The sequence below is a fragment of the Glandiceps talaboti genome, chromosome 1 (assembly GCF_964340395.1).
Source record: "Glandiceps talaboti chromosome 1, keGlaTala1.1, whole genome shotgun sequence".
Lineage (NCBI taxonomy): Eukaryota > Metazoa > Hemichordata > Enteropneusta > Spengelidae > Glandiceps > Glandiceps talaboti.
The window spans coordinates 12331611-12344527 of NC_135549.1; the positions used below are offsets into that span (position 1 = coordinate 12331611).

The 12917-nt window shown below is 39.4% G+C and overlaps 1 protein-coding gene across 1 annotated transcript; it reads left to right on the top strand.

The window, feature by feature from the left end:
• Positions 1–1456: 1456 nt before the first annotated feature.
• On the top strand, positions 1457–4801 carry LOC144433114 (carbohydrate sulfotransferase 11-like). The gene is made up of 4 exons (XM_078121427.1): positions 1457–1463; positions 1644–1808; positions 2675–2748; positions 3593–4801. The coding sequence occupies exons 1-4, from the start codon at positions 1457–1459 to the stop codon at positions 4466–4468; spliced, it is 1122 nt and encodes a 373-aa protein (XP_077977553.1). The 3' UTR covers positions 4469–4801.
• The last annotated feature ends 8116 nt before the right edge of the window (positions 4802–12917 follow it).

The window sequence follows — 12917 nt, forward strand, 5'->3', positions numbered from 1 at the left end:
GTAATTTGTTTCCAGTCACGTGTAACTTTAAACGAAAACGCTTAGATTATTAGATCAATAAATATAACCTACACGACACTGTGGTAACTATTACATTTGTAAGTAATGAACGGGGATTAATCTTACACAAGAAGTGATTTATAACTTTGTGTCATCAGTGGGGACCCCAAATCCTTTAAAACGTTCAACTATCAGAATCACACTACTACCTTCACGCACTACTACTACTACAACAAGATTATATATTGACCAAGGCTAAAGTTTTAAACTATTTCCACGGTTTTCTCTGTAATACAATGTACTATGTAAAAATAGTGAAACTGCCTCAAACCTATGAGTGTACATGTATGTATAGAAAAGTGAAACTTCTTCCTAGCCTACATTTCAACAGCTTGGTATACATGCAAGACAGTCGACTGTCAAATATCTACTGGCAGTAAATACATACGACAACAATCTAGTACCAAATACTCCCTAATAGAACAGTTAGAAACCTGTATCCCGAAAATGAACCAGTTGCATATGAGTTCAATGTATACGGATGTCTAGAGAAAGACGAGACAGTTTCTCAGTCGCAATATGTACTTCACTGGGTCTGCAGCAAAGAAAATACGAAAAATGTGGCTATAGAAAATTACAACAAGGGGCGCAATACGTAATATTTGTACTTTACTGGAGTGACGTATTATTAGTTCAAATGGTACCGTGTTTTTTTTTCATCTGTCACTGGTCTTATCTCACCATTATTGACCTTTCTAGTTTCAAGTACGCTTCTCAAATAAATGCCATACGTGACTCGTTTGCAAGTGGAATGACAGAAACACCTATGCCAGCTGTTGATTGGTTTCTTTGAAAATATCATCAGATGACGAAGCAAGTCAGATACGAACGGTTATGAATTAGCAATCGGAATTATGGACATAAATTACTAGAAACTGCATGCAAGAGTTAAAGGTTGATTTCTTTACTGTGTAATTCGTAATATACCTTATTTAAACTTTTCTTCATTTCATGGTGTGGGACTCATTTCTCTGAATGTGATTCATAACTCGCCATGTTTTATTTCTGCAATCAATATTATTCTATTTAGTTTGTTTAAACTTGTCTGACAGTTGTACAATAAACTGCCCGTACTTTTATTTCAGACTGTCACCTTACATGTACCAGCATAAAATTGTGAGTCTCTTCACATCATAACCACCTTCCGGTGTATACCTTCTGACATTTCAAAATCGACATAAATTGAAAAAGGAAAACAAGTTTAAAAACATTAATGATAGCAGTCCATGAATGACAAGGTGGTTTGCGTTGTTCAAAGCTGAAGGATTACACCAACACAGTTAAAGTACACTATTGTGTAGTTAAATACCAAACCCTTTCCACGTCATGATTTGTATGAACTTCAAATCTTGACTGATTGCTAATACTTCTAGAATAAGTGTAGTTGACGATAAACATGTCAGGTAATCACGTGACTTACTACCGAAACACACCATTCTTCTTCTTTTAGAATTAGTCAGCTTATAAAATAAAACATTCAAAATTCACAAATGACGTCACCAATATCATTCTCTGCTTACTTTCTAAAACTGGGAGTAGTGGAGAATGAATTAAAATCAATAATATACCAATTTCCCTTTCAGTTGATAACGAATTCGGTAAGAAGACGAATGATAAAATGAAGACTACTGCTGGGAATCCTATTACGTGGAAATTCAAACTCATCCTCTTAATATTACTGCTTGTGGGATTGAATTTAATTTTATACTTGGAATGGGTTGGCCAACCAGACTTGTCAATAAGTCACAGTAAGTATGGCGACATACGAATTCTTTTATCTAGTATAAGGGAGCCTTTGGGTCGGGGAAAAATCAGGCACGGGCTGTTGTGTAAAACATGACCTTCCCCCAATTCCGTCGGGCTAAAAGTGACCATCCCTCAATGATTTTCTCTAAAAACATGACCCCCTCCCCCTATTACAAAAACGTGGTTTAAATGCTGTACTGTAAATTTGTACTGTAATGATAATGTTTCTTCTTTTTTTATTGCCATTTTGGTGTGTCTTCTGTTGCAGTTTTTTTAGACTCTTACATTTGTAACTTTTGTCCTATGAGCTGGTGTTATTATTATTGTTGTTATTTATTATTGCTATTGTTATTATTTCCCTACTACTACCACCAGTGAATTTGTGTGAAAGCACTGTATTAGTCAATACCTGTGTTTGGATCTCATTGGCTGATGAGCTGAAAGCCAGAACGTTAATTCTCCAGCACTAGATGGGCACTCTCTCGACACTGTCGTGACCGATGTCCACATCTCCACATTATTATCCCTAATATCTTACCCACCTGTTCCCATCTAAGCCTAACTCATGTGAGACCCACTCACATCACAACTGACAATTAATTCACTATTCACTACATGGTTGCCATCAGCGATTTTACTGTCCACCTACCCATCCATCCATCCACCTATGTATTTATGAGGGTTGTTTGAAAAAAAACAGTTCCAGTCTATATATGTGGAAAGATCCGTTTACCGAGTTTTTCAATTCTCAGTGCTCACAGAAGTTGACAAAAAATGAATCATTTCGCATGCAAGCATAGACCCTCCACCATGCGAGTCGACAGTATTGTGTAGAAAAATAACCCTTTTTGAATTATGTTTTCGATAGTAACAACTAGCGAGGACGGAAAGCCATCTCATACACAAGATATATCAGCTACCACCCACAACACATTAGCAGAGGTACGTAAAGTCAGTAACTGTACACGTAACGATTTGAGATGACGTCAAGATATCTGTACAATATACATAGGAAGTAGTACGTAACGTCAGTAAGTGTACACGCAATGATTTGAGATGACGTCAAGATATTTGTACAATATACATAGGAAGTAGTACGTAAAGTCAGTAACTGTACACGTAAAGATTTGAGATGACGTCACGGTATCTGTACAATATACATAGGAAGTAGCACATAAAGTCAGTAACTGCACACGTAACGATTTGAAATGACGTCAGGGTATCTGTACAGTATACATAGGAAGTCGAACAAAAACGTCAGATTTGGAGATAAGGCAATTCGCTATCTATTAGCAAGTACTTTAACCAATAAGTTAGAAAGTGCTAAGTTAGTATAGTTTAGAGAATCTCATCTCTCTCTCTCTCTCTCTCTCTCTCTCTCTCTCTCTCTCTCTCTCTCTCTCTCTCTCTCTCCGTGTCTGTCTCACTCTGTCTGTCTCTCTATGTCTCTGGCTTTTTGAGGGAACACCCCCTCCCACACCCTCCACACCAAACTGTAACCACTCTTACACACCGATACTCTTCGTAATATAACATACACACTGAAAGAATTGGTATGAATCGCCGTAAAGACGTAGTTTACGACAATGTTCTGTATGGTGACGTCATTAACTTTAACAAGGTTCAGAATTCCGACAGGTATTCGCTATTATGTCAAGAATTGTGTATTTTAGTCTTGGACTTTGTTATTTTGTTTTGTTTTCAGTTATTTTTTCAATTTCTTCTGTATGTCATTTTCTCTTTCTATCATTCTCTCGTTAATGTTTGTTTTCATTTCATTCCATAGGAAAGGTATATCGAAGAGGAACAAAGGAATAGACGGTCCCTTATATATAATCAATGTGAAAAATACCAAGTACAAGCTACACTGGACAGAATATCAAGTACAAATTTAGACCATTTACTGGTGGATGATACGCACAAACTTATCTATTGTTATGTCCCAAAAGTAGCGTGTACAACTTGGAAGAAGATCTTAGTCTTTCTGAATGATAAAGATCATAAATACGCACACGTAGAAGATGTCTTGCCCTTTGATGCCCATCATTATCCTAACATGCGCAAACTAAGCGACTACTCGTACCATGAAAGGAAGAAACGTTTAGAAAGTTATGTTAAATTCATCTTTGTCCGTGAACCAATGGAGAGATTGGTATCAGCTTATTTAAACAAATTCACCAAGCCATATAATAGCAGTGTGGAATTCCAAAAACTATATGGCAGCCAAATTATCAGTCGTTTCCGAAAAAATCCAACAGACGAGGCACTTCGAAATGGGGATGATGTCACGTTCAAAGAGTTTGTACAGTATGTTGTGGACCATCAAACTCTCCGAGGTGGTCCTAATGCACAAAACGAACATTGGAGACAATATTACCACCTCTGTCATCCTTGTGTAATCAGTTATGACTTTATTGGGCATTATGAGACGCTTATGGAAGACGCTCTACATCTTCTGAAGATGGCCAAATTAGACAACCTCGTCACTTTTCCTGCTCCTCGACCGAACCAAGGACAGACAGAGCTATTCATGCCTGACTATTACAAACAACTTTCAAAACACGACGTGGCCGCATTTTGGCGCTTATTTGCTGTTGATCACTTGATGTTTGGTTATCCCAGTCCAAACACCTACCACGAACAGACACAGCAAGACGGTTAACATAGGGCCCGTGGGACGATGTATAGAAATATTGAACACAACTCTTTGAGAGATGTTTTCTGTTTTCCTTCTTCGATTGGATGGATTGGTGTCAATTGGGGTACACCCGTCAACATTTGACACAAAATAAGAGAGAAGAACGTCGAAATGTAATTATGACACTCGAAAAATTGTTTGGGCGTTCTAATGTTGTTACACAGGGGTCTAATAATTCAACACATTCATACATTCACTGGGCTTCATGAGCAATACAAAGACTATTTTTAAACCTTTTTCTTTCAAAAATAATATAGTTATAGTGTCGTTTCTGCATATAAGAACATCCGGGATACTTGCGGGGCAGGTGAAGGTCATATTTTTCGTGGATAATATGAGAGGAAAAGTAGGACCTCACGATTTTATGCAAACATGTTTTGGCAATCTGTCTCCATGAAAATCATAATTACACAAAACAATAAACCTTTCCCATCATAGAAAAATTAAAATGGCATATAACGAAACAATTGCAGCCTTGTCTGAAAGATCAGCCGTTGTTGGCGCTCTTCACATCTCTTGCCGCAAGGCAAGGGGGTGACGAAGACACCCAGGGTGATATATTTTACAGGCTAAATACAGCCCTGGTATGGTCCTTTAAGTTATTAGATCACGATCATGGAGCAAAATCGTTCACTTTATATCTCTGCATTAAAATGACGTTAAGTTTATCAACGTACCTTTCGAATTGTGTATGTGTTTTTAATAACTGAGGATGTTATCCGCCCTCCATGTTTTGTCCTTGGCACGCATAAAAATGCATACACATTATATATTTTACATTTCAGAGTTATTATTGTCATTTTCTGTCTGCAGCGAATTAAAATTTGTTAAAAGAAAAGCTAAGGTGGCGTTATTATAAGCTCTAATGTTATGTGATACAAGTCAAGTTGTAAACAAAACATGGAAACTTTTCGAAACCCTCTCCATTGATCACCCTAGCACATCGGCGGAATGTTATATTTTCACTTTATTAACATTTCGCATTAGATGAGGTACCTTCAATGACAGCAGTCAACACGCTGTTGTCAAGTATTTAAATAAGAACGAAACCATTCGAGACGGCATCCACTAATACCATAGGATTCCAACTTGTGTATGAGAAGCAGATGGTTAATAGAATCAAATGCTTTCCAATAATCTACTTGTTTGCCTCTATCAAGTTCACTACTTATAAAGTCAGTGTATTCCACAAGATTCATGGTAGTTGATCGACCCTTGAGAAATCCATTTTGGCAAGAACTAATGGAACTCTCAACAAGCGCATATACTGATTGGAATACGACCTTTTCAAAAACTTTGCTGACTAACGGCAGTAAGGAAATAGGACGATAATTGGTGACATCATATCGCAGACCTGACTTAAATGCAGGAACAACATGGGGCTTTTTGAAAAGTAATGGAAAAAACTTCAGAATTTTAAGATTTGTTAAAAAAGGATTGTCAACGGTTTACATACATGTAACTGAGATGCACATTTGTAAAGTATTACACCAGATATTCCATCAAGCTATCAAGCCTTGTGAGGATCAGTTCCTAACAAAATTTCCTCAACTTGTGTTGATGTTACAAAGATGTTATCCAGTGAAAAGTCAACAAACGACTTACATTTTGTATATTTACTAATAACACGATTAGGAAATGTTGTTTGCAAGAAATCATTGAAAGCATTAGCTATGTCCTGGGTAGATTCAGCTATCTGTTCATTATAGGCGACGTGTGATGGAAAACTTTTGTTGCTACGTTTATTGTTGACAAATGACCAGAAATGTTTTATATTATTACTGATGGAGTTCTCTGAATATCGATGATGTAATCACTGAAGACCGCCTTTTGCATCGAGGCGAGAGAAGTGGTCATAAAATCCACCTGTTGACTTGTTTTACGGAACTTGAGCCGTGCATCTTTCTGTTTCAGTAAATTATGATCATATCACGGGTGTACCAAACAGGATATCTTCTATTCCTGACTTTTACCTTATGTATACTGTCATTGATAGCTCCGAATAAGAGATCGTAGAATGTCTCGACACTATCGTCCACATTTAGGGGACCAAGCATACCATCCCATGGTACGGTAACTAACGTAATTGTGTATTCCAATGTTCAAATTTAAGTCAGCCTCTTTTAAAATTATGTACAAATCTGTCAAGTCGTGCCACACATTTATCAAAAGAATTGGAGATGTTGCATTCCAAAGCTGAGTAATCAGAGTTAACAACTGGTTCAGTAAGACAAACGGCAAGGCTGAAACCGTTGCAACAAATTAGATCAAGTACTTTGGAATTGCAGGGGTTATTAAATTGCAATAAGTTCTGTTCAGAGAGAATCTCGAAAAAAACGAACAGATTTGTTTGAGCTCCACTGTGACGGTTCAGCAAATAAATCCATCATTATTTATATTCCAGTAGATATCCGGTAAATTAAGGTCACCACAGACAAGAACGTTTAGCAGTTGAATGGACACGATCTAACGACATGTCAAAGTCATTCATTGTACATTCTTTGGTATCAAATGGGAGGTATACAGTCGCAAGAAAGAGACTGTGACGTTTCAATTTAATCTGAACCCAAATGATATCCATATCAGTTTCAAGGTCAGGTCTTCTTGTAGCGACTATGTCATCTTTCATGGCTACTAAATTAAAACTGCCACCACGACATTTATTACTAGTTGTGGTTTCCCTGTCTCTTCGGTAGACTCTGTAGTGACTATCCAATATTTCAGTATCAGAAATTGTTGAGTTTAACCAAGTTTCAGTGAGTGAAATAATGTCCCAAGTATAGTTGTAGTATTTGTCAACCATTCAGCCGGCACCAGTATGATGCAGATGTCAGCCAGGTGGCGGATGGCGCCCTCTACTTCAGAACAACGCCATCCAGATCGACAAATTCGGAGATTGGACAACAGAGTATTAAGTAGGTAATTGCTCTAAGGTGTGACTTTTGTGTGTGGTAATTAGTGTGCAAATTAGTGTGACTAAATATATATTGGTTGGGCTACAAGCCGTGTTATCTAAAGTAAGTTTACCCCAAAAGGGAAATTACTTCACAGGCGCTGCGAGCATATTGTGACATTTGCACTTGTGTGTGGTAATTAGTGTGCAAATTGGTGTGGTTTGGCTACAAGCCGTGTTACATGTATCTAACATATGTTTACCCCAAAAGGGAAATTACTTCACTGGCGCTGCGAGCATTAATATTGTGATATTTGTGACATTTGTGTGTGGTAATTAGTGTGCAAATTGGAGCGACTAAATATATATTGGTTGGGCTACAAGCCGTGTTATCTAAAGTAAGTTTACCCAAAAAGGGAAATTACTTCACTGGCACTGCGACTTTTTGAACTAGCGTTGGAAATCTTTTATTGTTGTGTGATAATTGTTTCGCCGGTTTGACAGTACAGTACAACTGTGTCGGTCACAAAAAAGGCGACGTGTGTGTCGGATTGCAAAATTGCTTCGGCGCAACGTCAGTGCCGACTTGTTTCGATACTTCCTTCGTATAATGTTCTGTGTTGACGAAGAGCGTTCGCCGACATATTTGAATTTCCCGCGACGAGTTCTGTTTTCGCATTAATTAAACTGTAGTCTGATATTTCCGACAGTTTCATTTGTCGAAACCAATTACACTTGTATTAGTTTAGTTTATTTATGCGTGATAGTTTTGCCTGTCATAGATTTCAACGATCCTCCTTTCAGTTTTAGTTAAGTTACAATTTATTTAAAAGAGTACACTAACCGTCTAGAAAGTTTTCGTTTCTATATTATTAGTGTTTCGATTACTTTCCAAATTCTGCACAGTTTTTGTCTTTGAAACGAGTGCATTGATACTGCAAATTTATTTTGCACATTTCATTAGCATCTTGCCATCTTTGGCAATTCGTTGCATAGTTTGCTTGAACTCCTTCTTTTAATTTGTTCTTCAACTAAATTTTCCAGGTTGTTACATATTAGAGTAGTCAACCTAGCTTTACTCTTGTTTTTTTTTTTGCTTTCGTCTGACTAGGGTAGGGTCGTTCGGAAACTTGTCAATTGCTTTGGTATACTTTAACCTCAGTATTAAGGACATTGTTGTTACAAGTTCTAGATCTGAGGTATTCACGGTAAGTACCCGTTTATAACTTGTATATCTGGTACCTCGTATTTAATACTTCATTTTTATAGGACGTTTACCAGTTGGCAACATCCTATTGAAGTCTATCGAAGTTTGACGAGTTACATTAACAGGCGGAGTCACTTAAACTTACCTTACTTCATTTCCATTGCTTCGTGTCGCCGGAGTGAGTGTATTTTTACGCCAAATATATTATTTTAAGTAGTATTTTAATCTGATTATGGAACATAATCCCCTCTACATTACATGTACATACTAGTGCTAATGTACCATTTACCCCAGCAAATACTTTATCTTCGTTTCATATGTCAGATTATTCAATTTCACCTGACACTGGAGTACAGGGTGGTGCTGACTGGCATAGTCTTGTTATGGTAGTGTACAAAACGAAGATCGAAGACCGAAGATCTTTGCCATGGTTTTATGCACCCGACGATGAAAACATTTCATCACTTTAACAACTTAAAAACATACTTAGAAATGTTAGATGCTAAGGTTATCCATCCATCGACATCTGATTGGGCTTCCACACCTGTTCTTGTAAGGAAGAGAGATGGAAGCATTCGACGGTGCATTGACTATAGGCCTTTAAATCAAAACACCATGAAAGAAGTATTCCCCCTCCCACTTGATGATGAGTGCTTAGATGCATTGTCGAGTTCACTCTTGGTATACAAAATTAGATGCAAACTCGGCATACTGGCAGGTTAAAATCAATGCAGCCGATTGTAAGAAAACTCCATTTACTACCAAGTACGGTTTATATGAATTTACTCATATGCCATTTGGACTCTGTAATGCCTCATCCACTTTCTCAAGGGTCATGAACTTAGTGCTAGGAGGGTTAGAATAGGACATCGCGTTGGCATTTCTTGATGACATACTAGTGTTGGGCACTTGCTTTGAAAATCATCTGTGTAATCTCAGGATGGTATTTGAAAGACTGCGAGAGTTTCAATTAAAACTGAAGTCCCGCAAGTGTGAATTGTTTCCGAGACAAGTTGTCTTTCTAGGACGCATAGTGAATGAATGAATGAATGAATGAATGAATGAATGAATGAATGAATGAATGAATGAATGAAATTTATTTCACCAGATAACAAAAATAAGCTAGACTTTCAAAGAAACATATTATACAAATATACAAAATGAATACACAAAAAATAGACAATTGTTATCTGATGTGGATCATAGAAAAAGTTCAGTGGAACTAGTCTTGTCCATGGCCCGTACATTTTTCTACATTCAAATCGATAATGGGACACAGAAGAAAAGTGAATCAAAAGTACCCACAGAGCGCGCGCGCACACACGCACGCACGCACGCACGCATGCACGCATGCATGCATGCATGCATGAAGGATGGTAGAGTCGAACTACAGCAAGAATCGATAAACAATTGTCAAGGACTGGCCCATTTCAAAGAACATTAGGGGAATCCAAAGATTCTTAGGCTTTGCCAACTATCATCATGTCTTCATTAAAGATTTAGCCAAAATGGCCATTCCATTGTATTGTTTGACAGGCGAGAAACCACTCAGTTGGGGCTAGGAGCATAATGATGCTTTTGAACAAATCAAATTGGCACTATCTTCGGCCCCCATAATAACTCTCGCCAACCGTCATGATCCATTTATTCTGGACAATGATGCTTCAGATTTTGCCATAGGTGCAGAACTTATTCAGGTTGGGATGGAAAGTTTCATATGGCAGCTTTCCCTTGACCGCTGAACAGAGGCGTTACTGCACTACTAGGAAAGAACTACTTGCAGTGATCAGGTTTACTTGGCAATTTAAACCATACTTGTTTGTCAACTACTTCCCGTGAGAACAGACACTAATAGTTTAACATGGTTACTGCGCTTCAAGGAGCCACATGGCCAAATAGCCAGATGGCTGGAAGAATTGAGTCAAGTATCTCTTAACTGTTCAACATTGCCCGGGTAGAAAGCATGTCAATGCTGATGCTCTCTCCCGCATGTACCATGACGACCCTTGTCCAGAATTTTCATTTCAAGTGAAACCAGATAATCTTCCTTGTGGTGGATGCCTGTACTGCACTATAGCTCACCATAATTGGTATTAATTCCAGGAAGAAGTAGATGATGTGATCCCTCTTGCAGCAGCGTCCCCTTGGAAGAAGATCTTAATGAACCTAAGTATGAGTTGGCAAGGCCTATACAAGATTCTGTCACTTCTCAGGTAGGTAAGGGTGTCCATAACCATCATCCACTCTGGCCATGGGAGCCTGAACTGAAAGTTAATTAGAACCCTGGGAACACCTCAAAACCCAATGATATGTTATACCTGATATTGGCATAATGAAAATATCTGAACCATGCCTCCGACTTTGTGTAGTCACCAGGAATAGGGGAAAACACTGGTATATCATTTCTGGGGTATCAGGATGTTGATATTGAGGAGGCCCAGGGGAAAGACCCAAATTTACAAGACTTACCACAATGGTAAGGACATCTTTTTGGCTTCCCCTTCAAGGAAATATTATTGGATAAATAGATACCATTTTTAGCTAGACGGTGGGGTTATATGGAAAAATGGAATTGATGGCAATCTTGCAGTTCTGGTTGTCCCGGGAGCTATGCAGACCAAAGTTATTACATTACACCTTGATATTCCGGCTGCTGGAATTTGGATGGGCTCCAATTCTGCAAAGGTTCCCACTTAGCCCACCAAACTCCCCTGCAGTGTTGGTTCATTGTAGGGTAATATTGGCACTCTAGTTGTTTCTTACTGATGAGCAAAGGACAGCATTTGCAACCACGTTTGGTGAGTCTGTTTCAATTGGTCAACTGGTGAGAATGGCTGTTCCACCTTCTGTAATGTCACAGTGAGGGGCCCAACCATGATCTGTGCGGTATACACCTCCAGTAGAGGGAGAGTGGAGTGCACAGTCGAATGTGGTGGAGCAATTTATACCAGCTCCCCCTTCACAGGGTGTAGGTATGACCAGACAAAGTTTGAGGGGTTCGTTGCCACCTGCACGACTGAGAGTGTCTGATTCACATTTTCATTTTGATCGTATTCTGTCAGCCTGGCGGACTGGTCAGCGTCGCCCCTCTAGCTCTGATGAGGTAATCTTGGCATCCTCAATACCTGAGCTAAAACATAAGGTAGAGGTATTGGGTGGTGTCGAGGTTTACTGTGACCCTGGTTCATACCCAACTCTTCCTTCCGCCAACAACCATTGGAAGGTAGCATCCTAAGCATGCAGGCAGGATGACACCCCAGTCATTCCATCGACTCAAGGAACTGGTCAATCACCCCATGTGGCAGCTTTAGGGGAGGTTGGGCTAGACTGGTCTGTAGCTAAAACAAAATGGAAGGATCAGGATGTCATCCTATGCCAGGCATTGCAATTGTGCACACCAGGAAAACCCTTAGTTCTACACCTCCTTGGAGCAAGTGGGGATGTATGTGTGAAAGGACCAAGCCAGAGGGCCCTACAATTAGTCAAGATCCACAGTGACTTGGACAAACCCATACACATCCGCTGTTTCCTGGGCTCACCAGCATTGGTGGGACAGTGGACTGAGGTGTTCCCTCACTGCTACTTTGGTTACACAGCCATGGTAAGCAGATTCTCCCCTTCAGAAGTTGGCCCTCATGGTGGTGCCAGGGAATGGCCTCCTCATAGAGACTAATTCGCCATACCTCCCTGTACTGGGTAATCCAAGGCTAAACACTCCTATTTGTATTGGAGATGTGGCCGCCTTGGTAGCCGACTGCGTGGGCTCACACTTGCACAAGTGCTAGAACTCACGGTGAGGAACACCAAGGTAGAGCGAAGGTAGCCCCTCTATTCCACCAGTGGGGAAAGTTGGGCTTATGGCAATGGCAGCGAGCAAGCGAGCCTCTGTATTCCACCAGAGGGGAAATCGAGGTTTCCAGCACCCTGGACTGACAAAATGGGTCCTGTCAGTTTATTTTTTAAGTTGAACATAGTTAATAAAATATTTTGAGGTTATGTCTACAAATAATACCAAACCATACAGTTCTAGATAGTAAAAAATATATATATAGTTAAATTTAGGGGATGGACTAGGCCTAGGTAATAAGATGTGTCAGAGGAATAGCCCCCCCCCCCCCCCATTGTGCCTTCTTCATCAGGATTGGGGAGAATGTGGTATTTGTCAACTACCATTCAGCCTGCAACAGTATGATGCAGATGTCAGCCAGGTGGCGGATGGCGCCCTCTTCTTCAGAACAACGCCATCCAGATCGACAAATGCAAATACCGGCACTCGCAGCTTGGACAGCAAAGGATAAACAAGTAGGTATTTG